Source organism: Dipodomys merriami, unplaced genomic scaffold (assembly GCF_024711535.1).
Source record: "Dipodomys merriami isolate MVZ:Mamm:240054 unplaced genomic scaffold, mDipMer1.0.p SCAF_17, whole genome shotgun sequence".
NCBI classification, from domain to species: domain Eukaryota; kingdom Metazoa; phylum Chordata; class Mammalia; order Rodentia; family Heteromyidae; genus Dipodomys; species Dipodomys merriami.
Genome location: NW_027203048.1, coordinates 24,103,710 through 24,128,503, shown reverse-complemented (window position 1 = coordinate 24,128,503; position 24,794 = coordinate 24,103,710). Strand labels below are relative to the sequence as shown.

Genomic DNA, 24,794 nt, shown 5'->3' with positions numbered 1-24,794 from the left:
AAGAAAATGGAGAGACCTATAATTTGCAGTGTATGGTGGAAGGAGGTTATTGGTCTCCAGTCAACTATTGTTTAATTGTTTCCAATAACGTTCTGTGCTCATAACATTCCATTCCATACTAAACACCTCTGACTTTATCATTATTCCAAGAAGCATGTATCTTCTTTTTTTTTCTCTTGGATATTTTATTTCATTTATTTTTCCTGGAAATTCTTCTGTCAACTTATTCCTAGATCATCTGCCTCTGAGGATGACAAGGATGATAGTGCCTGGGAGCCCCAAAAGAAGGTTCCAAGAAGCCGCAAGCAGACTGTTTCTAAGCAGTCCAAACCAAAGAGGGCACCTCGGGTGAAGAAGAACACCCTACAATTGAGTGATGGCTCAGAAGGTGTGGCTGTTAAGGAGGAGCTGGTAGGTGCTGTGTCAAAATGTGGGGGAAGGGGGAGGGGCAGCGGCTGCATGGAGGTGGTAGGTGGAAGTCTTTTCCTCTTATTACTTTCGCATTATGTAGAGTAGAACAAAGCATGGAAGTGACAAAACCTGTGGGGTAGTGGTATCCTGGTGAAGGGTCTCAATAGTACTATTAAATCCATCATGTTTCTCCATCTCCTTTTTGCTCTTCTAGCAGGTTGCTTAGGAATACCAGTGGTAGTATGCTTACTAAACACCAGGCAATATGCTCCACATTTCACCATGCTCTTGTTTAAACTTTGCAGCAACCATTGAGGAATGTGCAGTTATCCTGATTTTATAGATAAGAAAGCAGAGGCAAGAGATATTAAATGACTTGCTCATGGTTCACAGTTTAGTGATGGAACTGGGTTTCTAAGTCAGCATTTAAAAAACCAATATATCGCTGAAGGATATTTTTGCATTAACATGCTCATAAGAGTGATGAATACAACCAGTGTGCTGGCTTAATAATATTGAAATAGTTATAAGGACTTGAGCTTTGTGTAACCAACATATTTTCAGCTTGGAATTTACACTAAGTCGGGAGTTGATTGATTAGAAATTTGCTTGCTGAGCATATAAGACTAGAATAAGATAAGTTTTTCTGAGTTTAATAAACTTGGCACTGTGGTTGAACAAGTGCAGCTCAGACTCTCTCACAACAGGCTATGAATATTTTATGAATATTTCAGGGCAATTAGTTCTTCTAATTCTCATGTGTTCTCTTTATGGTCTGATAGAATGGCTCTGTGGCTATTGCTGATGTTGATTTGAAAGAGAAAAAAACTAAGTTGGATACTGCACAGACTCGGAAAACAGCGAAGACAAAGGGAAAAATTTCAGCCCCAAGCACCAAAAGACTGAAAGTTGATGGAGAAACTGCCCAAACCAGCACCTTAGAGGGTGGGTGTAGCAATATAGAAATGCCATCAACAAGTACCATGCAGGAAGGGGCATGTAAGAAGGAAGAAGACGATGATTTCACATTTGGTCAGTCCCCTTTAAAGAGAATGAAGACTGAAGCATGCCCCCAGGGGCAGCCTGTCAAGTTTCCATCTAGTGCCAACAATATTAAAGAAGAGATGGAAATGAACTGGGACATAGTACAGGTATGTTCAGTCATTTTCTGACATGTTAGTTGCTTTGATACCTTTTTGACTAATGTAAGAGTTGTGTTCTCTAAGGGAAAGCTCTTTCATTTTGCCAGTGAGTTCAGGCATCAGGCTTACTGATTTGTATTATGGCTTATCATCATCAGTTCTGTGGCTAAGAGCTGTGAAGAAGGGTCTTTGTAGTATTGCATCAGAGCATGTACACTATGAACACAGATTCCGCCAACAGATGGGCCCTTAAAGGTTGATTGTTAAACTTTTGTTCAGAGCTTGAACTGTATTTCCCATAAAAGCAGCACAGATAATTGGGTCATTGCTGTTTATGTTTATAAACATACTTAGCATACTATAATATGCTATGAATGAGATCTAGCAATTTTTCTTATAGGAAAATTCTGTAAGAATTCCAAACTGCAGTGCCAGAATTATATCTCTACAGGGGAAACTAAGATTGCTCCCAGGTTTATTTTTCCCAGATAGGTTTAGGGATAGTAGAGGAGGCAGAAGAGTGATTCATGAGCAGTGTTTTTAACCCTTTGTCTGTTCCAGCACATTCTGGAACTATTTCAGATTGAAGGAGTGACCTTATTTGCTATTGTTTGTTTTAGGGGGATGTTGATGTACATTCTTTTTTTTTTTTCTGTGCATTACTGTATTGCAGCCCAGGGATTCTGCTGGATCTTAGTACTACCCAATTTGGTACTGTCTGGGTTGCCTTTTTTCATTTTAGGCTACTGGATACCGAAGGAGGATAGGTGCACACTACCATGCCAAGCTTTTGTTGTTGTTATTGAGATGGAGTTCTGTGGACTTTTTTCTAGGCTGCCCTGGAACCATGATCCTCCCAATTTTAGCTACCCATGCAACTGGTGTATGCCACTAGGCCTGGGGTCTCATGTATGTGTCCAGACTGGCCTGGAACTGTGATCCTCTCAATCTCATCCTCCCAAATAGTTAGGATTACAGATGTGAGCCACCAGTGTCCAGTAGGAATTTCTTTATCTATGCTGCTGTTACTATTACCTACTAACAGAATGTCGCCAATCATTTTTAATCATACATATTTTTCTCTCTCCAGCCTACTAAGGAATGGAATGGTGCTTCACAACTTTTCTCTCATTTTCCTTCCTCAACTAAATACTCCAGTACCTTGAAGAAACAGTATAATTAAGCTTCTTTCTATGTCTTCTTTTTCTTTATTCATTTAGATGGATAGGCAGAGTTTTCAAAGTATGAGTCATAGACCACCTACACCAAGTTTACCTTGAAGGCTGGCTTGCTTTTCCTCCCTTCTCCCTCCCCCCCCCTCAGTTTCCCCTTGTTCCTAATGTACTTAGTTAGAAATCAGAAAAGTGCAGGCACTAGTGCCTCATGCCTGTAATCCTAACTACTCAGGAAGCTGGGGCAGGAAAGTCTGTGAAACTCTTATCTTTATTAAACTACTCAAAAACACCAGAAGGGGCCTGTGACTTAGTGATAGAGCACTAGCCTTAAAAAAAAATCTGAGGGACAATACTCAATCGAGTTTTAAGCCTCAGAAGAGTGGTTGTAAGAAAGGAAAAAGAGAATTGGAAAAGGATTTGAAGGGGGACTCTTGTTTCTTGACTTGTAAGTTGGTTATATAATTATACTTCTGATTTCTAACTGCATATATATTCTTAGGTTTTCCTTTTTCAATTGTTGAGGAAACAATACTTTGTATAATAAGATAGGTGATATAAACAGGTAGGTAGAGAGGACAGGTGGAATCAATAGTTTTTAAGAAGGAAGATGCCTAATGGCTTATTTGGGAGTGAATAGAAAATCCTCCTAATTCCATTCAGTGTCATTGAATTTTGATGTTCTTTTAAGATGATGTATGGATGATGAAAAAGATAGTTTGCTAATGCCCACATGTATTCTTTATCTTCTGGGAGAAGGGAATTCAATCTTGGGATGCTTTGGAAACAGTTTTTCTGAGTAAGTTTTGACAGCTAGAGGGCAGTATAAAGACACAGTGTGTTCTCTGCAGTAGTGCTCAAAAGAGTATTTTTGCTTGAAAAACCATCTTACTCTGTGTAGAGATTAAATTTTTGAAGAATTTATATGGCTTGTGGGACTGGGGCAGTTTAATTTATTTAGGACGTAATTTTGTCTCTACATGAGAATAATAATAGTACTCATAAAATTTATTGCTTTTTCTAAGTTTTATTGTATAATGGTTGAAGCTTACATAATACATATAGCTAGTAAATTGGTTGCTATAGCAAATCAGATACACATGTCTATCAATTCACAGTTACTTTTTTGTAACAAGTAGCCAGAATCTGCTTATCTAACAAAAATTCCCTAAAACACCATAATTTTGTCATTGTATATATCTTTTTTTTTTTTTGTTTACTAGAACAGAGCTGAAGAGCCTTTATTAATTTCAAGCAAATCAGACTTCAGAGCAAGGAAAATAATCACGAATTAAAAAGACATTTCATAATTATGTACATTTCATAATTATGTACACATATAATTATGTACACATAAAATTATGTACACATATGTATGCAAGAAGATGTAAAAGGCTTTAATTCACAAGTGCCCAGTAAATTACCAAATGAGTGAGAAAAAAATTACAGAACTACAGAAAGAAATAGATTCTTTATAATACCTAGAAATTTCAATATCCCAGTTAGTAATCGAAAGAGTCAGCAGGTAGAAAATAGGTAAAAAAAGGCATATTTAGATTGAAGAGCACTTACATTGCAGAGTATTTTATAAAACAATAGCAGAACACAAATCATTGTCAAGCTCAGTGGAACCATTACTGTAGATCATTTCTGCACTAGAAATCACATTTTAACAAATTAAAAAAAGTAAGTAAAATCAAATATGCTCTCATAACAGTAGAATAAAACTAGATATTAATTATAGAAAGTGAAGCAGACAATCCCTAAGTACTTGGAGATCTAAAACATGGTTGGTTTTTTTCCCCCCTGTTTTCCTTTGAAAAATAGTATTAGCATAGAGGAATTGTACAAAAGGATTTCATTGGGATATTTACAACATGAATATAATACAGTGATCAAAAATAAAATAAAATAAAAATAAAAATATGTCACATCACACATGTCATATGCAACACATGTCATATGTAATGTATGACATACACATCACATGTCATACATATCACATGGTACACATGCCATATATCACACATGGCATACCTGCCACATGCTCTGCACATGTCATGCCATGCACACCACATGTCATACATACCATTCACATCATATTCACTCTTGTCATGAATGCCACATGCACCAGTATACCACATATGGCACATGTCACATGCCATACTTGTTGCACATGCCACATGAGTGTCATGTATGCCATGTATGTCACATACACCATACAGTGCCATGCATATCACACAGTCATGTGTCACATGTCATGCATACCACATGCAAACCACAATGCTACACGTGTCATATATGTTGCACACCACACATGGCCACATATGTCAAACATACCATGCACCACAAGTCACTTGTGTCATGCATGTCACATTTTGTGTAGCACATATCACACATGCCATCTCATACAACTTCCACACATGCCACATTCCATACATGCCATTTGTGTCAATATGCCACACAGGGCACACATGTTATACATGCAACATATCACATGTGACGCAGGTCATATGTCATGCATGTCTTATATGTAGCACATGTCACACATGGAAGGTCATACACGCCACATGCCACATGCCACATACACATCACATGCTATGCATGTTTCACACACCATATGTGTCACATATGCCATACGAATATCACACATGCCACACATGCCACACAACATACAGGTCACATGTCACATATCACAATTCTACACATTACAGGTCACATGTGATACGCATATCATACACACTACATACAACATACATGTCATGCATGCCAAAGGATCATGCATGTCACATGTCCTACATTTCACATTTTGTCATCTGTGCCACACATGGCATACATGTTACACACGTCATCTATGCCACACAGTCACATGCCATAGAGGCCACACGTGCCACACATACCATACATGTCACATGTCATTTGTCATATGTGACATACATGTCAGATGTTACACAAGCTGCACACATCACACGTCACGTATGTCACACATGCCACACATCATATTTTACACATGTCTCTTACTTGCTACACGTCATAGATGCCACATCATGTCACATATGTCATACACATCACACATAGGGCATATGTCACACCTGTTGCATGTGGCATGTCACATGTCATGCATGGCACCATGTTACACATGCCATATAACATATATGGCACACATGTCACATGTCATATATGCCATATCTTCTTATCTGCTACTTTGAATTGTTTGATCTACATCTCTCATTTTCTTTTCCTTATTCCTTTTAACCACCATTTTATTCTATTACCATTTTCTCAAAGATTCCATGTGCAGGTGAAACCATGTAATGATTTTTCTTCTTTCTTTTTTTTGGTAGTCCTAGGCATGGGCGCTGTCACTGAGCTTCTTTTATCTTAAGGCTAGCACTTTAGCTTAAGGCTACCACTTGACCCACAGCACCATATCCAGCTTTGTCTGAGTAATTTACTGGAGAGGAGAGTCTCATGGACTTTCCAGGTCCAGGCTGGCTTTGAACCATGATCTTCAGATCTCAGCCTCCTGAGTGAGCCATGGGCACCCTGCTTCATGTAATGTTTTTTGTTTTCTTTTTTCTTTTTTTTTGGGGGGGGGGTCCGGTCGTTGGGCCTGAACTCTGGGTCTGGGCGCTGTCCCTCAGCTCTTCAGCTCAGGGCTAGCTCTCTACCACTTGAGCCAAAGCACCACTTCCGGCTTTTTTTTTTTTTAATTGTATTTTATTTGAGAACATACTGTACAGAGGGGCTACAATTACATGGGCAGGATAATGCATACATTTCTTACCAAGCATTGCAGCCTCCTCCTTTGTTTACCCTTCACTTCCCTTCCCCGCCTCCCCCCTCCCCCCACCCAATTTTACCCCCCTCCCCCCACCCAATTATACCCCCCTCCCCCCCCACACCGACATTGTAAAGCTGGTTTTGACATGACATTTTGTACTTCTCATTGTTGCAACAGGTCCACCTGAATCCTTAAACGACTTGTTTGTCCCCATCTCCTCCACATGTTATACTGACATCAAATATAGTGAAAGCGGGGGTTACACTGTGGGGGAGGGACATACAAAGCAACAAAGAAATAATCTTATAAATGCGTTAGAAACACATGCATGAAAGAAACGAAAACATTAAAATACATATTTAAGGGTTCATTTTCCTAACATCACATTATCTGACCTTTTCCGCTTGACTCATACCTATACTAGATATTGCAAATAAGGGAAACCATGGGTTTTCTTTTTTCTTATGTGGTGTTGAGGAATCGAACCCAGGGCCTCAGGCATGCAAGGCAAGCACTCTACCACTGAGCCACCTTCCCAGCCCTCTTTTTCTTTTTTTTCTGTAAGTGACTTAACTTCACTTAACATAATGCTCTCTAGACCCATCCATGTTCTGGCAATTGGCAGGATCCTCATGTTTTGAGAGCTTCCAGATGTAAGATCCCCACAGAATGGCATCTTGTACTGTTTCTGTAATCAGCAATTTATTTCATTTTGAAATTTTGGAATTCAGTGTACTCTATATCTGGATTGTGTTAATGAGCTGATTATACTTCTTTAATAATTTTCCTCTAGATTTCTTTTTTCTTCAAATTTTGGCAACTCTTGGGCATCAAGGTTGAAACAATAGAGCTCACTCCTTTGTTTTTTACTTTGAAAAAGTTGCTAGATTTTTATGATAGTTATTGCAATTGCATTATATTCATTTTCTTCTCTAGGCTGACTTTACTATATTTTTTCCTGCTATGCACAGTTTGCTAAGACTTAAATAATGTTTATTTCTTTAAATAATATTTATTTTGACAAGTATAAATGCATGCTAGAAAATTAAAGAAAAATACAGACAGATCCTCTCCTAATCCTCAGTTAATCAGTTATCTTTCCTGGTTGCAAGCTGTGCTCCTCCTCCTTGTGAATCATTCCATGTCAGTTCATGTAGAGCTGCTTTATATTCTTAAATGGATGCATGGATCTGGACACTGGTGGCTCATACCTGTAATCCTAGTTATTCAGGACGCAAAGGTATGGAGGATTGTGGTTCAAAGCTAACCCAGCAGACACTCTGATAGACATATCTCCAAAATAACCAGAAAAGACAGGGCTGGATGTGTGGCTCCAGTGGTAGAGTATCAGCCAAACAAGCTTGAAGACCTGAGTTTAAATCCTAGTACAGAAAAAAAAAAATTGAATGATGTTCTTCTATATGTGCATATCATAATTTATTTAACTAGTTTATTAATGTAAATGTAGATAGTAATTTTTAGTATACTAAAATAGTTCTTTAAAAAAATATCATCATTATTGGGCATGGGTGGTTCACACCAGTAATCCTAGCTACTCTGGGGATGAGTTCTGAGATGTGGGATTTGAAGCCAGCTCAGGCAGGAAGTCTGTAACACCCTTATCTCCAATTAACAACTACAAGGTCTAAAGTGGAGCTTTGGCTCTAGAGTGCTAGCTTTCAGCAACAAAATTTAGGGACAGTACCCAGGCTAGTGAGTTCAAGTCCCAGGACTGGCACTAGGGGGAAAAAAAGCCATAATTCATTTACACTGAATGTGGTGATATGCCCTGTAAATCCAGCTACTCTGGGATTAAGAGACAAGCAGATTGAAATGTGATTTGAGACAAGCCTGGAAAAGTTAGCATGAGAACCTTTCTGAAAAACAAATTAAGAAATAGAGTAGCTAGAGGTATGGTTTAAGTAGTAAGTGTCTGCCTAGAAAAACCCTAATAGTGCTATGAAAAAAGGAAAGAAAAGATCAGGATGAATCCTGGGAATATCAGGATGAATTTTTCAGGACTAGAACTGCTGGGTCAAAGAGTCCAAGTGTTATAATTTTTTATAGATTTTGCCAAGATGCCCTTCCTCCAGAGGTTATATCTTTCACCTTTACCAATCTTTACCTTTTTCTTGTATTCATGATGACACAGTGAGTTACCAACTCCTTGATTTTTGTTGTCTCTGTGAGATATGAAGAGAATACCATTGTATTATTAAAGAGTACATTTATTAAGCATTACAGATTTTGGACTGGATTTTATTGAATCAGTAGGATAACTTTTGCCAATATGATTGATAGTACATGTGTGTAATCTATCTATCTATCTATCTATCTATCTATCTATCTATCTATCTATCTATCTATCTATCTATCTAAAGCCACACTAAGTGGTTTCTGAGTAGTTGAACAGTGTTTAATTCTATATTTGAGATTGAGTTATGGTAGTTTATGTCTGTAATCGCAGTGCTTGGGAATATAGGTAGAGGATCATAAGTTTGAAGCCAGTATAGGCATCCTGGTGACACCCTCCCTAAAAAAAGACTGTATTTGAAACTATACATAATAACATAGATGCTTGATTTTTTTTTATTGTAAATTACTATATAACTTTAATTTGCAGGTTTTATCTGAAAGAACTAATATTGAATTCTGGGTTTGTGCCAACATCATTCGTCTCCTTAATGATGATAATACACTTCCCTTTATTATACGCTACCGGAAAGAGCTCATTAATAACCTTGATGCTGATTCCTTGCGAGAAGTTCAACAAACACTAGAGGAGCTACGGTAAGAAACTTGGGAAGGAATGAGGCTAATTCATGAGACAGAAGCCATATGGGCTAGTGAGGAGAATTACGGGAGAAATGGACAACTTTAGTTTTGACAGCTCCAGTATTTTGTTTCCCTGAATTATTAGGAAATTCGGATCTATTTTACTTAATAAAGGGTGCATGGAGACACTCTATTAGTGTGTATATACATAAGTTAGGTGTGTATCAACAGAAACATGGTTTGTAGTGAATGTGTGTTCCTCAGTGTGAATGTTACCTTCTCTCATAAGAGTGATTGAGCATAATGGCAATGCTAGGACTGTTAGGGAACTCAGGAAGTTGTTTTAGTCTAAGCCTTCAACTAAATATATTTTAGTCTAAGCTAATGATGTTCTTCTTTATCAGCTGGAGAATATTTTCAAAGAGTTTGTTAGGAAATATATTGCTTTTTTGAATTTTTAAAAGGGTAATGATAATTTACTCAGTGAAATTTAAGTTCTATGTGGTTATATTATGGAAAGTACACTAAAGAATATGCTTCTAGAAATACTATATTAACTCAGATATATGTGTTCAGGTTTGATGCATTTACTCAAGACTGTAATTCTGGCTACATGGGAAGCAAAGATCAAGGGATTGTGGTTTGAGGCTAGCCTGGGGTAAAGGTTCTTAAGACTCCATCTCAGTCAATGACAGAGTACACTTGTTCTAAGCTATGGGGGAAGTATAGTGATTGGGACCAATGGTGTGTATCTGTTATCCCAGTGACAAAAGGGAGCACAAATAAGATTATAATCCAGATTGGCCCAGTCATAAAATTGAAACCCTGTCTTGAAATGCACAAAGGAACTAGCAGACTGGGCTCAAGCAGTACAATGCCTCCTTAGCATGTATAAGACCCTGAGTTCACAACCTTAGTACCGCCCAGAAGGAAGGAAACAATATGCTTTTGAAGACCATGAAACAGAACCATATTATTCAGAAGGTTTATTCAAATAGTGGTCCTTATTCATGCAAAAATAAAAAAAAGAGAGGGCTCAGTGGTAGAGCGCTTGCCTTGCATGCTCAAGGCCCTGGGTTCGATTCCTCAGCACCACATAAGCAAAAAGAAAAAAGCCGGAAGTGGCGCTGTGGCTCAAGTGGTAGAGCGCTAGCCTTGAGCTGAAGAGCTGAGGGACAGCGGCCAGGCCCAGGCCCAGAGTTCAGGCCCCATGACCGGACCCAAAAAAAAAAATAAAATAAAATAAAAAAAAGAGTGTACTTCATATGGTAAAGGTAAATGTTACTTAATGCAACATTGTTTCAATTATATTTATATTCCATGTATGTATGTATGTATGTATGTATGTATGTATGTATCTATCTATCTATCTATCTATCTATCTGTTTTCAAACCAGTACTGGGAGTACTGTCCCTTAGCTTTTTTTGCTCAAAGCTGATGCTCTATTACTTGAGCCACAGCTCCACTCCCAGCTTTGTTGTGATTGATTGGAGATATGAGTCTCATGGACTTTCCTGCTGGGCTGGCTTTTAACCAGTATCCTCAGATCTCAGCCTCCTGAGTAGCAAGGATTCCAGGCATGAGCCAGTAGTACCAGCCAGAAAATATATCTCTTAGTATGGGCTGCTATTAGAAAATCAATTAGAGCCAGAAGCTTATGACTCATGCCTTTAATCCTAGCTATTCAGAAGGCTAAGATCTGAGAATTTAGGTTTGAAACCAGCCATGGCAGAAGAATCTATGAGACTCTTATCTCCTGTTAACCAGCAAAAAACTGGAACTGGGAATGTATGGCTCAAGTGGTAGGGTGTCAGTGAGTTCAACTCTAGTGCTAGCACTAAAATAGAAAAAAAGAGATTTTTTTTCTCCACAATTGCTTTAAAGTTGTCACTCATCTTTTTTATATGTAGACCAACTGGACATTGGCCTTTTGTCAGAATAACTATAGTGATTTTTAGACCTCAAAAACAGTTTCATGGTACCAGGACTATAAAAGATATATGAGTTTCAGTATAAAGTTTGCATTTTCTTTTCTTTAATTGAAAATCTTGTGCCTTTAGTTTTTTTATATGATTTTCTTTTCTATTATTTTTAATAATTCACATTATTATCTCTAACTTTTGTCTATCAATTTGCCAGTACCACTATTAGGAACAGAAATGGAATGGATTGAGATGCATTATGTATAACAATAGGATTTGTACACTTTCAGGGAAGAACTATTGTAAATTTGGAAAACTAATGTGTCTGCCTTAGTTCCTACTTGTATGTTAATCCCTGTGCTTACTCCTGAAGGCAGGTTTTCTACATGCAGTGCTGATTCCTTTTAGTGGAGAATGGTATTTAGAAACCAACCATGGATTCTAAGTGTATCTGTGCTAAGCAGTGATAGTACTATAGCAGTGAGCCTAGTACCTATAACTTGCTTTCTAAGTGCAGGTTCTCTGATTTCAGGGCTGGGACAGGGAAAGTGAAAGTTGAACCGGGAATGTCCTGTGATAGAGAATAAGGAAGTGCCCAAAGTTCAAAGAGGACCTTTCAGAAGGATACAATAGCTGGCCACATTAGGACAATCTGAGTCTAAATAGGTGATTATAGTCATTATAAGCCATGAGTCTATAGTGCTAAATAAATCAGTGAATAAATAGAAAGCTTAATGAGTAATGTGATAATTAAATGGTCTCAAAGTAGCTTCCTACACAATATTAATTACAAATGTGTAGAAACCCACAGATGCCACTTTAGACAAATGATTGGCTAATTAGTAATGAGACAAATAAAAATCATCAGCTACTTAATAAGATCATATATGTCTTCAAAGGAGTACCACATCAATTTAATTGTAACGAAATATCAGAGGAATCCAAACTGTCGACATTTTACAAAATAACTGACCTATAGCATTCAAAACTCAAGGTTTTACAAATCAAGAGAAGCCTGAAATACTGTTTCATCTTAAAAAAGAATAGATACATGGAAGCTACATGAAACTTAAGATTTCCAAGTGAATTTACTACAAAGGACATGACTAACACAGTCAGACTCAGGTCTGTGGTAGTAGTAGGATATCAGTATTAATTATCTGGTATTTATGGGTATGTTGTGATTTTTTTTTTTAGATTATTTACATGAGGGTGATGTTATTGTCAAGACCCAGATTAAAAGGTTTCTTTTTTATCTGTAACTTTTATATGAATGTAAGATAGATTCAAAAAGAGCTTTTTAAATTAGCATACATTAATTATACACTACTCATATATACAGTCTGTTTCGGTCTTAGCTCTCTCTTATTCACTTTCCTTGTTATCCCAATCTCCTCCTGTTAGTTAACCCCTTTACCCCCAATGGAGCCTGTTTCTTTTTGCCTGAGAACATTTGGTGTATAGGTTTGGTATACCTTATAAACATTTTTAATTTTCAGGGCTGTAGCCAAGAAGGCTTATAGTACAATCCAGAAAATCAAGAAGGAGGGGAAGATGTCTGAGTGCTTGTTAAAAGCCTTGCTGAACTGTAAAACTTTTGAAGAGCTAGAGCATGTGGTAAGGAACTTTAAAAAATTTCTTAATGGTATGGCTTGGGTCTTTTTATAACTAAAAAAGACCTATGTATAAAAAGCAGAGGTCATTAGCTCCCATTATTTAATTCATAAAGATACTTTTCTTTGGTTCTATAAATATCAGTTGCTTTCTTTTTTATGTTATAAATATAGATAATATGTAGTCCTTCTCCTCAAGGAATTTGTAGTCAAATGGGAAGGAGAGTAGATTGTACAAATTTGAAGCTTAGGGTGGGAGCTGAATTGGAGACATAGCCTGTCTTCACGCTGAAGATCTTAGTATCTTCAGCTAGTAGGTAATTTATCCTCTAGTTAGTTTTGTGGGTTCCACATCCATGTGTTCAACCAAGCATGAGTTGAAAATATTTGAAAAAAATTGTCTTTATTGACCATATAGAATTTTGTTATCATTCCCTAAACAATAACAACTGTTTATATAATCTTAGGTGTTTAGATTGTTTTATGAGTTATATGTAATCTAGGGATGATTTAAAGTATACAGGATGAAGCGCAGATTATATGAAAATATTATGCCATTTTATGTAAGATTCTTGAGCATCCTCAGATTTTGGTAAGGTTTTCCTGAAACCAGTCCCCCATGAATACTGTGGGGGATTGTATTGGAAACTGTGATGATGGAATTATTCTCTGAAGCAGAGTGTGTTGAGTGAGCAGGTCAGAGTCAACTATTGGGACACATCAACTTTTGAGGTATGAATGAGCAAGGGGAAACCTAAGAGATAGGAAAATTGAAGAAGTATAAGGAGAATCCAGAGGTGATGGTAGGTAGAACTGTAGGGAAAGGGTTTCAGAAGGAGGTAATTATCAGTACAAGATAAGAATTGAAAAACTGTATTTTGTAATTAGGGAATTGTCAGGGATCTATGTGATATTTCTCACAGCAGGGTGTGTGGGAAGAGAAGTCAGATAGTGGTGGGTTCAGGAGAGCATGTGGCCTAAGAAATAGTTGTATGAATACAAGGCAACATTTAGAAGAGCTGGCTTGAGTTGAGAGAGGCTTGTAGTCCACACAAAGAATTTTAAGATAAGGGAAGCTAAACAAATAACTAAGAATGTAAAAAAAAAACTTAACGCATCAGAAAGGCATACATTTACCTCTTATAGATACTTAACTAGTTAATCAAGAATTTGCCTCCAAAGAAGACAAAGCTGAGAAGAGGACATTATTAGCATTCGCAGCATGTTCTCTAATCTTACATCATAGTTTTTAGCTTTTAATTTTTTAGCTTTTAAAACTGAACCCTATTGTTCAATATCTGCCTTTTTTCCTCCCTAGTCTGCTCCATATAAAACTGGAAGCAAAGGCACCAAAGCCCAAAGAGCAAAGCAATTGGGATTAGAAGGAGCAGCCTTGACCCTACTCCAGAATCCAGCGGGGCTCAATCTGCTGTCTTATATCAGGCCTGGTGTTAAAGGTAGAAGCTTTACTTAAAAACATCAGCCTGTACCCCCCCAACCAACTTTTTTCCTCCCTCTTTCTCTCTTTTATTTTTCTGTTTTTCTTCACTCCCTTGTCCCCTCTATTTCTTCCTTCCTTCCTTTTTGCCTTTCTTATAATTAAAAAACTTACACTAAAAAATGGTCTTGTAAGTAATATGCAAAAGAATGTTGGATGTATAAGAATGTAAAGCAGCTAAAAGAATCAACCATTGCAGTTGGGTAATGGTGATGCTTTGTCAGATAGTATAATCTAACTACGTGGGAAACTGAGATCAGAAAAATTGAAGTTCAGGGCCAGCCAAGGCAGAAGAGTTGACAAGACCCCCTTCTCAACCCATAACTGGGTGGCAGTGTTGTATATGGATCATATAATCTCAAGCTTTGTGGGAAGCTGAGAGTAGGACTGTAGGACTGCCAGCTGAGGCAGAAAAGTCTGAGAGCAATGAGATTCCATCTCTGTAGAAGGAAGTTAGATGTGATGGCTCTTGTCTATTATCCTAGAAGTTATGAAGAGCCTTAAGGGTAGATTGCAGTCCAGGAATCTGCCCAGGTGGGAAATAAAAATGTATCCTAAAAACAGTGGGGAAAAAAAAACAACAGGCTAGAGAAATGGCTTAGTAGAATAAACAATTGTAATAAACATCAAGCAGCTTTTTTTTTGTTGTTGTTGTTGTCGGTCGTGGGGCTTGAACTCCGGGCCTGGGCACTGTCCCTGTGTTCTTCAGCTCAAGGCAAGTGTTCTACAGCTTGAGCCACAGCACCACGTCCGGTTTTCTGGTGGTGTATTGGAGATAAGAGTCTCACGGAGTTTCCTGCCCGGGCTAGCTTTGAACCTCAATCCTCAGATCTCAGCCTCCTGAGCAGCTAGGATTACAGGCATGAGCCAGTGGCGCCCAGCTGAACTCAGGGCTCTTTTGTTCAAGTCTGGCACTCTTACTACTTTGAGCCACAGCTCCACTTCAGTTTTTTTGAGTGGTTAATTGGAGATAAGAGTCTCACAGGAACTTTTCTGCCTGGGCTGGCTTCAAACTTTGATCCTCAAATCCCAGCCTCATAGAGACTTTTCTGCCCAGGCTGGCTTTGAACCTTGATCCTCCTGAGTAGCTATGATTTCAGGCATGAGCTACTGGCTCCCGGCAATCAAGCAGATTTTGACAGACTGTTGGTTAGCCATTCATTCATCTTTCTTCTTGATAAAGTTCCTGTTTTGGTTGCTTGCCCATTATTCTTGCCCATTATTTTTCTTATTAATTGTAATTATTTTAAAGATACGTTTTGTTAATGTGTGTTGCAAGTTTTTTCTCTTAGTTTATAACTTTATGGCATCTTTTGGCAAATGGAAGGTCTTAGTTGTTTTTTTTTTTTTTGTCAGTTTTGGGGCTTGAACTCAGGGCCTGGGCACTGTCCCAGAGTTCTTTTTGCTCAAGTCTAGTGCTCTTGAGCAAAGTGGTAACTTTAAGCCACAGTACCTCTTCTGGTTTTTAAGTGGTTAATTAGAGATAAGCATTTCCCAGGGACTTTCCTGCCTGGGCTAGCTTCAAATGAAGATCCTCAAATCTTAGCCTCCTGAGTAGCTAGGAGTATACACATGAGCCATTGGTACCCAGTTTAGGTCTTAGTTTTATTAATTTATTTAAAAAAATCCTTCATATTGCATAGTTAAAAAGATTCTCATGTATTTTTAAAGCTATTATTTTATTTCTGAAATGAATTAAAAAACTTTTTTTGGGGGGTCAGTACTGGGGTTTGAATTCAGAGTATGTGCTTTCTAGGAAGGTACTCTACTACTTGAGCCACACTTGAGTCCTGCTTCTCTTATTTTATTTTTACTTTTTTTTTTTTTTTTCTGTCAGTCATGGGGCCAGAATTCTGGGCCTGGGTGCTGTCCCTTAGCTCTTCAGCTCAAGGTTAGTGCTGAGTCACAGCATCACTTCCGGCTTTTTCTGTTTATGTGGTGCTGAGGAATTGAACCCAGGGCCTCATGTATGCAAGGCAAGCACTCTACCACTGAGCCACCTTCCCAGCCCTTTATTTTTACTTTGAAGTATCTCATACATAATCAGTCTGGCTTTGAACTTGTAAACTTTCTGTTTTCCTCATCTAAGTGTTGGGATTATAGTCAAACAGTTGTACACATAATAATCATTATCTCACTTTTTTTTTAAAGTTTGTGGGAAGAACACCTATGAAGGTGTATTTCCTCTTAGCTGATTTCCAGTATACAATACAGTATTATGGACTAAACTTTTCCCACTGAACTTTAGATCTTGAGATTTATTCAGCCTAACCAACTGCACATTTGTTGCAACTTTGACCTGTCTATTCTCCATCCCAATTGTAGTTTCCTTGGGGGTCTCTGTTGATTCTTCTGGCTGGGAGACATAAAAGTCAGTAGGGGGCAGTATATGATAACAAAATTTATACTGTGTATTTACCTGTAGAGAATCATAATATAATGTAGCACTTTTTTACTTTAAATAATCCAGCAAGTATAAATTTGTGATTAAAAATTGAGTATATGTATCTGTAAAATAATGAATATTTGATATACATTTTATGTTTGGGAAAGACAATGATGAAAAGACAAAATAACATTATTTCGATTTAGAAATGGGTTGTAATGATTAAAATTCAGATTTGCTTAATCTTTAATCTTTGTTTATAGTTAGATTTTCAAATAGTTGTAACATTTAATATCTTACTAGTAGTTGAGGTGGAATAGCCAGTCCTTAAGGTTAACCATGGTGGGAAGCATCTGCCCATCATGATGGGTTTCATTAGAATTGAGGATTAGAGCTTGAGGTTTCTCCCTATGGCTGATTTCTTTTCCTTTTGCTCCCTATTTCCTCTGTTAAAGGTCTCCTTGGTTCTCACACAGATTGAGTTCCTGCTGGGTAGGTTTTTGATAAGCATTCTGCTTTTGATTTTTGTATGTGCTGATGCTCCTGGGATACATGATGATGGATGACAGAAAGTGGTTCTTCTGATCATATGGATAGTCAAGTTTCACACCTGACTGGTACTTGCAGATGTACCAGGACTTGGACTTTGTTTTGTTCAGTCTTTCTTTTATGCTGATTACAAATGTAGAAGTGTAACTAATTGTAAAGAAACTAGGTACTGTTTTTAGTTTGGAATGTATTTCCAGCTTGGTCTTTGTGCCACACGCATACGTGATCGCTATCAATTCTGTGAGTCTTACTCAGTGTCCATCTCTCTCCTTCTCTCTTCATCTCTCTCTCCCTCTCTTTTCTTTTCCCCTCTTCCCTTCTCTCCTATCTCTCTCCTTTCCCCACTCCTCTATCCCTTTTTCCCACTCCCTGTCAGATTGAACATTGGGCCTTATGTATACTATGTAAATGCATCATTTGTGAAAGAAGTATTTAAGAAATCAGATATTTCATTCCCCGCCTCCCTAGTGGAACACACTGCTTGCTTGCCATGGACCAAGAATTTAAGAGTTTGGTATGAATCAAAGAGCTATAATACCTCAAGAGGCTGAGATCTGAGGGTTGTGGTTCAAAGCCAACCTGGGTAGACAAATCAATGAGACTCTTATCTCCAGTTAACCAGCAAAAACCTGGAGCTGTGGCTCAAGTGGTAGAATGCTAGTTTCGAACAAGAGGCCCAGAGTTCAAGCCTCAGTATTGGCACAAAACTAAAACAGCTCTACTGTGCTACAGATGGGCAGGGTACCAGGAGATCCCTGTATTGTACTCTTGGAGACAAAGCTGTTTATTCTGTTGTCTGTAAGAAGTTGCCTCAGTGACAAAGTGAAAAGAAGTTTTGGCTTGTCAATTCTTGTTGCAGCCATAAATGTTTCTCCATAATTTCTGTGGAGGTTTAGAGATTCTGTAGCTGGAAAGATTTTATTATGAAACAAAGCATATGATTTTCTGATTTCACTGAAATAGTAATCTTTGGAACTATATTTATCCTTGACTGTATTAAGCAAAAAAAAAAAAAAGAAAAAGAAAAAGAAAAAAAAAGATCCATTTCCTGTGATTGTGGAAGGAGCTTTGTTAAAATACCTCTTTTTGTAGCTATACTAAAAGCTTCCCAGATTACTAATTTTTACCTCCCACTGAGAACCACTGCTCTAGAGGTAGCTCAAGATATCTCCTTGGCAGTGTCAGAATCATCTTTTATGTTCTATAAAACAGGACAATCACAATCCCAGAAACTGAGAATGTAGCAACCTTATGTTTGTTCCTCAGACTGTGCTTTACAAAACGCTTCTCTGGAGTTCTAGCAGAGTTTTAATTATTGCCTATCAAAGCTAGTTACTGCCATGATAACTTTTTGTCTTAAGCTTGTTAATTTTTTTAGCTGAAACTTAATTTAATGTGATTTTAATTATAGATTTTAAGCCTAATCTTAACACTTTTTGTTTTTGTTCTTCTTATCCTTTCTCTAAAGGGCTCTCTGCACTCCAGGATGTAGAAACAGGAGTGCAGCATATTTTAGCAGATATGATTGCTAAAGACAAAGACACACTTGACTTCATTCGGAAATTGTGAGTTAATCTTCTATGGAGCTTTTTGCTTTGTACTCAAGCTATTCAGGGTCATGTGAGTAGTGGTAACACCAGTGTTTATTAAAAAACTTTGTTTTCAGAGTTTTTTTTTTTTTCAGCAGCAGAACTCTTTGTTCAAGCAACAGAACCCTAATATATAAAACAGATAAATGAAAAGTTTATTTTAATTGAGTTCTGGGCAGGGAGCCTGGAATTCTGCCTACTCATTCTCATACTGAGGCTTTTCAGTGGAGGGCTCTGACAGATCACAGTTTAAAAACTACCACATTGCACAGCATGTAGAAGAGAGAGAATCGTGTTCATTTTGAGTGGGTGACATTACTTTTTAAACAGGCTAACTATATGTACTTAATTTTATGTTACTTTTTTTTTTTTTTTGGTTGGTCATGGGGCTTGAACTCTAGGCCTGGACACTGTCCTTCAGCTCAAGGCGAGCGCTCTACCACTTGAGCCACAGCTCCACTTCTAGTTTTCTGGTGGTTTATTGGAGATAAGAATGTCACAGACTTAACTGCCTGGGCTGGCTTTGAACCCTGATCCTCAGATCTCAGTCTCCTGAGTAGCTAGGATTACAGGCGTGAGCCACCGGCGCCTGGCGTTGTTACTTAATTTTTGTGATGACTTGCAGTGCATGATGTCAAGTATGGATAAAAGTGTTGACCTCAGGATGAAAATTAGCCATGGGGGGAAAGCAGCTTTCTATGGCTTCACAGTTCAACTTCATGACATCCATAAGCCCAAGTGAGCTCATGGATTTTGTGCCATTAAAGAAAGACTCCAAAACCCTATTTTTATAAATATTCTGATGCTTTATTTAGTTTGTTTTTGCTACATAGCAGAAGATTATTTTGTATCAGTTTCCTTGTGCCCTATATCCCTGCTCTTAGCCCCTTTTTCTAGCTGGATTACTATAGGTAGAGGAAAGCTGATAAGCCAGCCACTTGACTACTATTGCTTGTCAGTTTTTGTTAATACAAGGTAGAGAACTTTTCTAGATTCACAGTGACCCTAATAGTGAATTGAAGTAGAATTCCTTAAAATGAAAAATATATTTTCATGAATATGTTGCTGAAATTTCTTTAGTTTTATAAATCATTTTTGGAAACTGTCCTGGTACATCTTTGTGTTCTTTTTCTTTTTTTGCTTTTAATTGACTGTGACTGCTTTACTCAGTAAAGACGGATGACTTATTGGACAGATTCTTATAGATAGTTTTGGTCTACTTGATAATTATAAATGGTATCTGAACTTATTTAGGCATTTGGTTTGGTATGTTAGCATGATAAGCAGAATCCTTTTGACAGATTCATAACATCATTTTTATATTTGAGTATCCTTTACAGAAGTGTCATTTGATACTAGTTTAAATTTTTGTTGTTCTCTTGGCAGATGCCAAAATAGATGTATTTGTATCCAGTCATCTTTGGCAAAAGTGTCCTCAAAAAAAGTAAACGAGAAAGATATTGACAAGTTTTTACTCTACCAGAACTTTTCATGTAACATAAGGAACATCCACCACCATCAGGTAAATAAAGGAACCCCTTATACATGTGAACAGTAGTAATAATGACAATATTTTGGACTGGCTTGCTACTGTATTAGATTTTGAAGAATTTTATATCTACATATATTTCATATGAAACCTTTTTAATATTAGCATGGAACTGGAGACCTAAGAAAGTTAATAAGGGCCATTAATTTTTTTTTTTTTTTTTTTTTTTTGCTGGTTTTGGGACTTGAAGTCAGGGCCTCAGCTTGTCCCAGATCTTTTTTTTTCCCATATGTATTTTTTATTGTAAAAATACTGTACAGAGAGGTTGCAGTTACATGAGTAGGGTAATGAGTACATTTCCTATTGAGCATTGTTACCACCTTCTTTGTTTTTCCCCTACCATCCCTTCCCTCTCCAACCCCCTAACCCGCACCACCCCATCCCCCCTCCTCCCCCGCCCCCTTATGCACCCGAAATTGTAAAGTTTATTTTCAACATAGTATCTTGTACATCTCATTGTTACAATGGGTCAACCTGTGTTAAGCGAAATGAACCCCAAGATAGGGACACAAGTGGTTTGTTCTTTCTTGCTATTGTTTTTAATGTACTTATAATGCACTATGTGATTCTTTTGTGTCTTTTGTATGTTCTTACCCCATGGTATAACCCCTGTTTTCACTGATTCCAGTGTCCTGCATCTTGTATATACATTTTTATAATTTGGGGAGGGGAAGTGATATAACAAAATGCTTAAATAAGGACCCAGAGCTTTCTTTGCTCAAGGCTAATGTTCTATTACTTGAGCTACTGCTCCACTTCCTACTTATGATAGCTAATTGGAGATAAGACATATTTCAAAGACAAATACTAGTTATTGAAAATAAGGGAAACCATGGGACCTGTTTCTTTGGACCTGGCTTACTTCACTTAATGTAATTTTTTCCAAGTCTTTCCATTTCCTAACAAATGGGGAAATGTCATTCTTTCTGATGGAGCATAGAATTCCATTGTGTATATATACCACATTTTCTTGATCCATTCATCTACTGAGGGGCATCTGGGTTGGTTCCATATCTTAGCTATGGTAAATAATGCTGCAATAAACATAGTTGTGCTGGTAGCTTTAGTATGGTCTTGTTTGTGATCATTCAGGTAAATGCCCAAAGTGGGATTGCTGGGTCATAGGGGAGCTCTATGTGGAGTCTTTTGAGGAACCTCCATACTATTTTCCAAAGTGGTTGAACAAGTTTACACTTCCACCAACAATGCAGTAGGGTTCCCTTCTGGCCACATCCCCTCTAGCAACTGTTGTTATTAGAGTTCTTGATTATAGCCATTCTAACTGGGGTGAGGTGGTATTTCAGTATTGTTTTGATTTGCACTTCTTTTATGGCTAGGGAGGTTGAGCATTGTCTATTGGCCATTCTTATTTCCTCTTCAGATAAGTTTCTCTGTAAGTCTTTAACCCACTTATTTATTGGGCAGTTGTTTATGTCTGAGACAAGCAGAAATGGTCAGATAAGTTGATGTTAGGTGAAAGGAACCTCAAGATAAGGACTCAAATGTTTTTTCTTTTTTTTTTTTCAAATGTTTTTTCTTTCTTGCGATTGTTTCTAACATATTTATAAGATGATTTTTTGTTGCTTTGTATGTTCCTCCCCTACGGTATAACCCCTGTTTTCACTGTATTTGATGTTGGTAAATTTTGGGAGGGGAAGGGAAAAAACAAATTGTTTAAATAGGAAAACAGGTGGACCCATTGCAACAATGAGATGTACAAAACATTATGTAAAAAACAAACTTTGGCGTGATGGGGGGTGGGGGAGGTAGGAGGGGGAGATAGGAAGGGATGGTAAGGGGAAACAAAGGAGGAGGCAACAATGCTTGATAAGAAATGTACTCATTACCTTGCTCATGTAATTGCAACCCCTCTGTATGGTATTTTCACATTAAACAAAAAAAACATGAAAAAATGAAAAAAAAAGTTTCAAAGATTTTCTGTTCAGGGCTTGCTTGGAACTGAAATCCTCAGAGCTCAGCTTCCTGGGTAGCTAAGTGTTATAGGGGTGAACTACCAGTGCCTGGGTGAATGTGTATATATATATATTTTTTGGGGCCCGGTCGTGGGGCCTGAACTCTGGGCCTGGGCGCTGTCCCTCAGCTCTTCAGCTCAAGGCTAGCACTAACACTTGAGCCACAGCACCACTTCTGGCTTTTTTCTTTTTGCTTATGTGGTGCTGAGGAATCGAACCCAGGGTCTCATGCATGCAAGGCAAGCGCTCTACCACTGAGCCACCTTCCCAGCCCCAATGAATGTGTATATTTTCAAATATGAATTTTAGCAAGGATTTATTTTAGTGTAGCGTAAGACTCTTATTACTTTATTTTAGTATAGAATAGGGAGAAGTAAAGATGATAAAGATTTCTTTATTTTTAATTTTTATTTTTTTTTTGCTGGTTCTGCAATTTGAACTCAGTGCCTGGGCGCCATTTCTGCAATTCTTTTGCTCAAAGCTATCACTCTAACACTTGTGCCATAGCACCACTTCTGGTTTTTTCTGTGTATTTGGTACTGAGGATTCATGCATGCTAGGCAAACACTCTACCACTAAGCCACATTCCCAGCCCTCCTTTAAATTTTTTTTCAGCAGTGCTGGCAATATAATACCTGAGGTATCTTAGTTTTTGGCACATAATCCTTCTTTTTTTTTTTTTTTGCTGGTCCTGGGGTCTGAACTCTGGGCCTGGGCGCTGTCCCTCAGCTCTTCAGCTCAAGGCTAGCCCTCTACTACCACTTGAGCCATAGCACCACTTCTGGCTTTTTCTGCTTATGTGGTGCTGAGGAATTGAACCCAGAGCCTCATGCATGCAAGGCAAGCACTTTACCACTGAGCCACCTTCCCAGCCCAGTATTACATTTTTTAATATGATTTTGAGCTGTAGTTTTATGTCTTTTCATTCTACTCTCTGTGCTATTTCATATTTGTATAATGATGACAAACTCCTGTAATTTTTGTTTATACGGGAAGACTTAATTTCTCCTTAAAAAAAAAAAAAACATGCCTAACAAAATGTACCATCTTAACCACTTTAAACATATACTTCAGTGATTTTTTAAATATATTTATATTGTTGCTCAACCAGTCTCTAGAAATTTATATATTATTTTTGAGAAATTTGATGTCAGTAATTCCATGTCTCTTAGAAATGCTAAAGATGTCCTCTGTTGCTTTATTTATTTGTTGTATCAGTTTTCTAGTTCTTCTGGGAGCAAAGGGGGAGATTTGCAATCAGAAGATTGCCAATGTTTTTCCAATTCTAGAAGTCCTCAATAAATCATTGAATATTTATTTTCCTCCCTGCCTGCATTCCACCACTGAAAAGAAAGGCTGATAGAAAATGTTAGAATGCTTTGTTTCTACCTGTATTGTAATGTTTAACTCCCATCATTACAAAAAAAAGACATATGAGTACTTCTTGCATTTGTGTTGTAACATAACATATGAGTCTTTAACTTTTCTTGAATACTTCCTATTCATTGGATCTTACCCAATTGTAGAGGTGACATGGTCCTTGCCCTTTGAAGATTTGAAATGTTTTACTACTATAAATATAGTGTAAAGCTGTATTTTTCAAATGTAATACATGCTCTCAGTGTTTCTAGGATAGTGAAATTTGCTTATCTAGTTTCAGTCTACAGTTGAAATATAATGTTAAATAATTTTAGTAGTACTAGTAACTGGAGTAGATAGCACTAGCATGCTCCTGAGTTTTGATTCCCAGTACTGGTCAGACATACAGATAGACAGAGCCATTGTAGTTATGCTAAACTTGCTTTTTATTTGATAGTTAAAAACCACTAATTTTTGTTACAACTTTGGAAAACCTGTAAATATATTCTGTTAAAAGCAGCCTTTGTAATCTCTCCTTGAAAATATTGTGTTGGTCTCAGCTTTTGAATCGTGTGTTTAGAACATGATGCATTCTATGATTGAATTTACATTGATGATTGACAGAGCCTGTGGCTATGACAGTACTCAGGCCTGAGAAAACAGACAGATATTATGGAAGTATCAGTTTTACAAAAACAGTCCTGTGTTTTAACAACTTTACAGGTTATTTTGTAGTCCGGAAGGACAGTGTACTCGGTCAAAAGGATAGCTTCCCAGCCCATACTGTGCAGAGGCTTCATGTCTCCAGCTCTGAACTCTTACTTTTCAGCCTCCCATTTAAAATACCTTAGCATATAATACCTCACAATATAGAAATGAGTGAAAATGATGTAAGTCCACTGGTAAAGGAACAACATGCTTGGAACCTCTCTGTGTATTGTGAGGCTAGCTGTTATACTTGACTACTAAATTCATTTTTCTGTTAGCATCTTGTTTTCTTTGTCTCCAGATCGATCCTTAGTGAGGGCTTTTCTGCCACATGGATTTGTAAGTTGGCCTTCACATTGTTCC

At 37.6% G+C, this 24,794-nt stretch overlaps 1 protein-coding gene across 2 annotated transcripts in view; it reads left to right on the top strand.

Annotated features, from left to right (window-relative positions):
* Srbd1 (S1 RNA binding domain 1) overlaps positions 1 to 24,794 on the top strand; it is a 192,486-nt gene that overhangs the window by 7,208 nt on the left and 160,484 nt on the right. For both annotated transcript variants that reach the window (XM_070025511.1, XM_070025512.1), the window contains exons 3-9: positions 234 to 411; positions 1,194 to 1,562; positions 9,133 to 9,299; positions 12,707 to 12,824; positions 14,139 to 14,277; positions 18,722 to 18,818; positions 20,229 to 20,364. In XM_070025511.1, the coding sequence (XP_069881612.1) occupies positions 234 to 411; positions 1,194 to 1,562; positions 9,133 to 9,299; positions 12,707 to 12,824; positions 14,139 to 14,277; positions 18,722 to 18,818; positions 20,229 to 20,364 (1,204 nt within the window). The remainder of the gene's footprint in view (positions 1 to 233; positions 412 to 1,193; positions 1,563 to 9,132; positions 9,300 to 12,706; positions 12,825 to 14,138; positions 14,278 to 18,721; positions 18,819 to 20,228; positions 20,365 to 24,794) is intronic.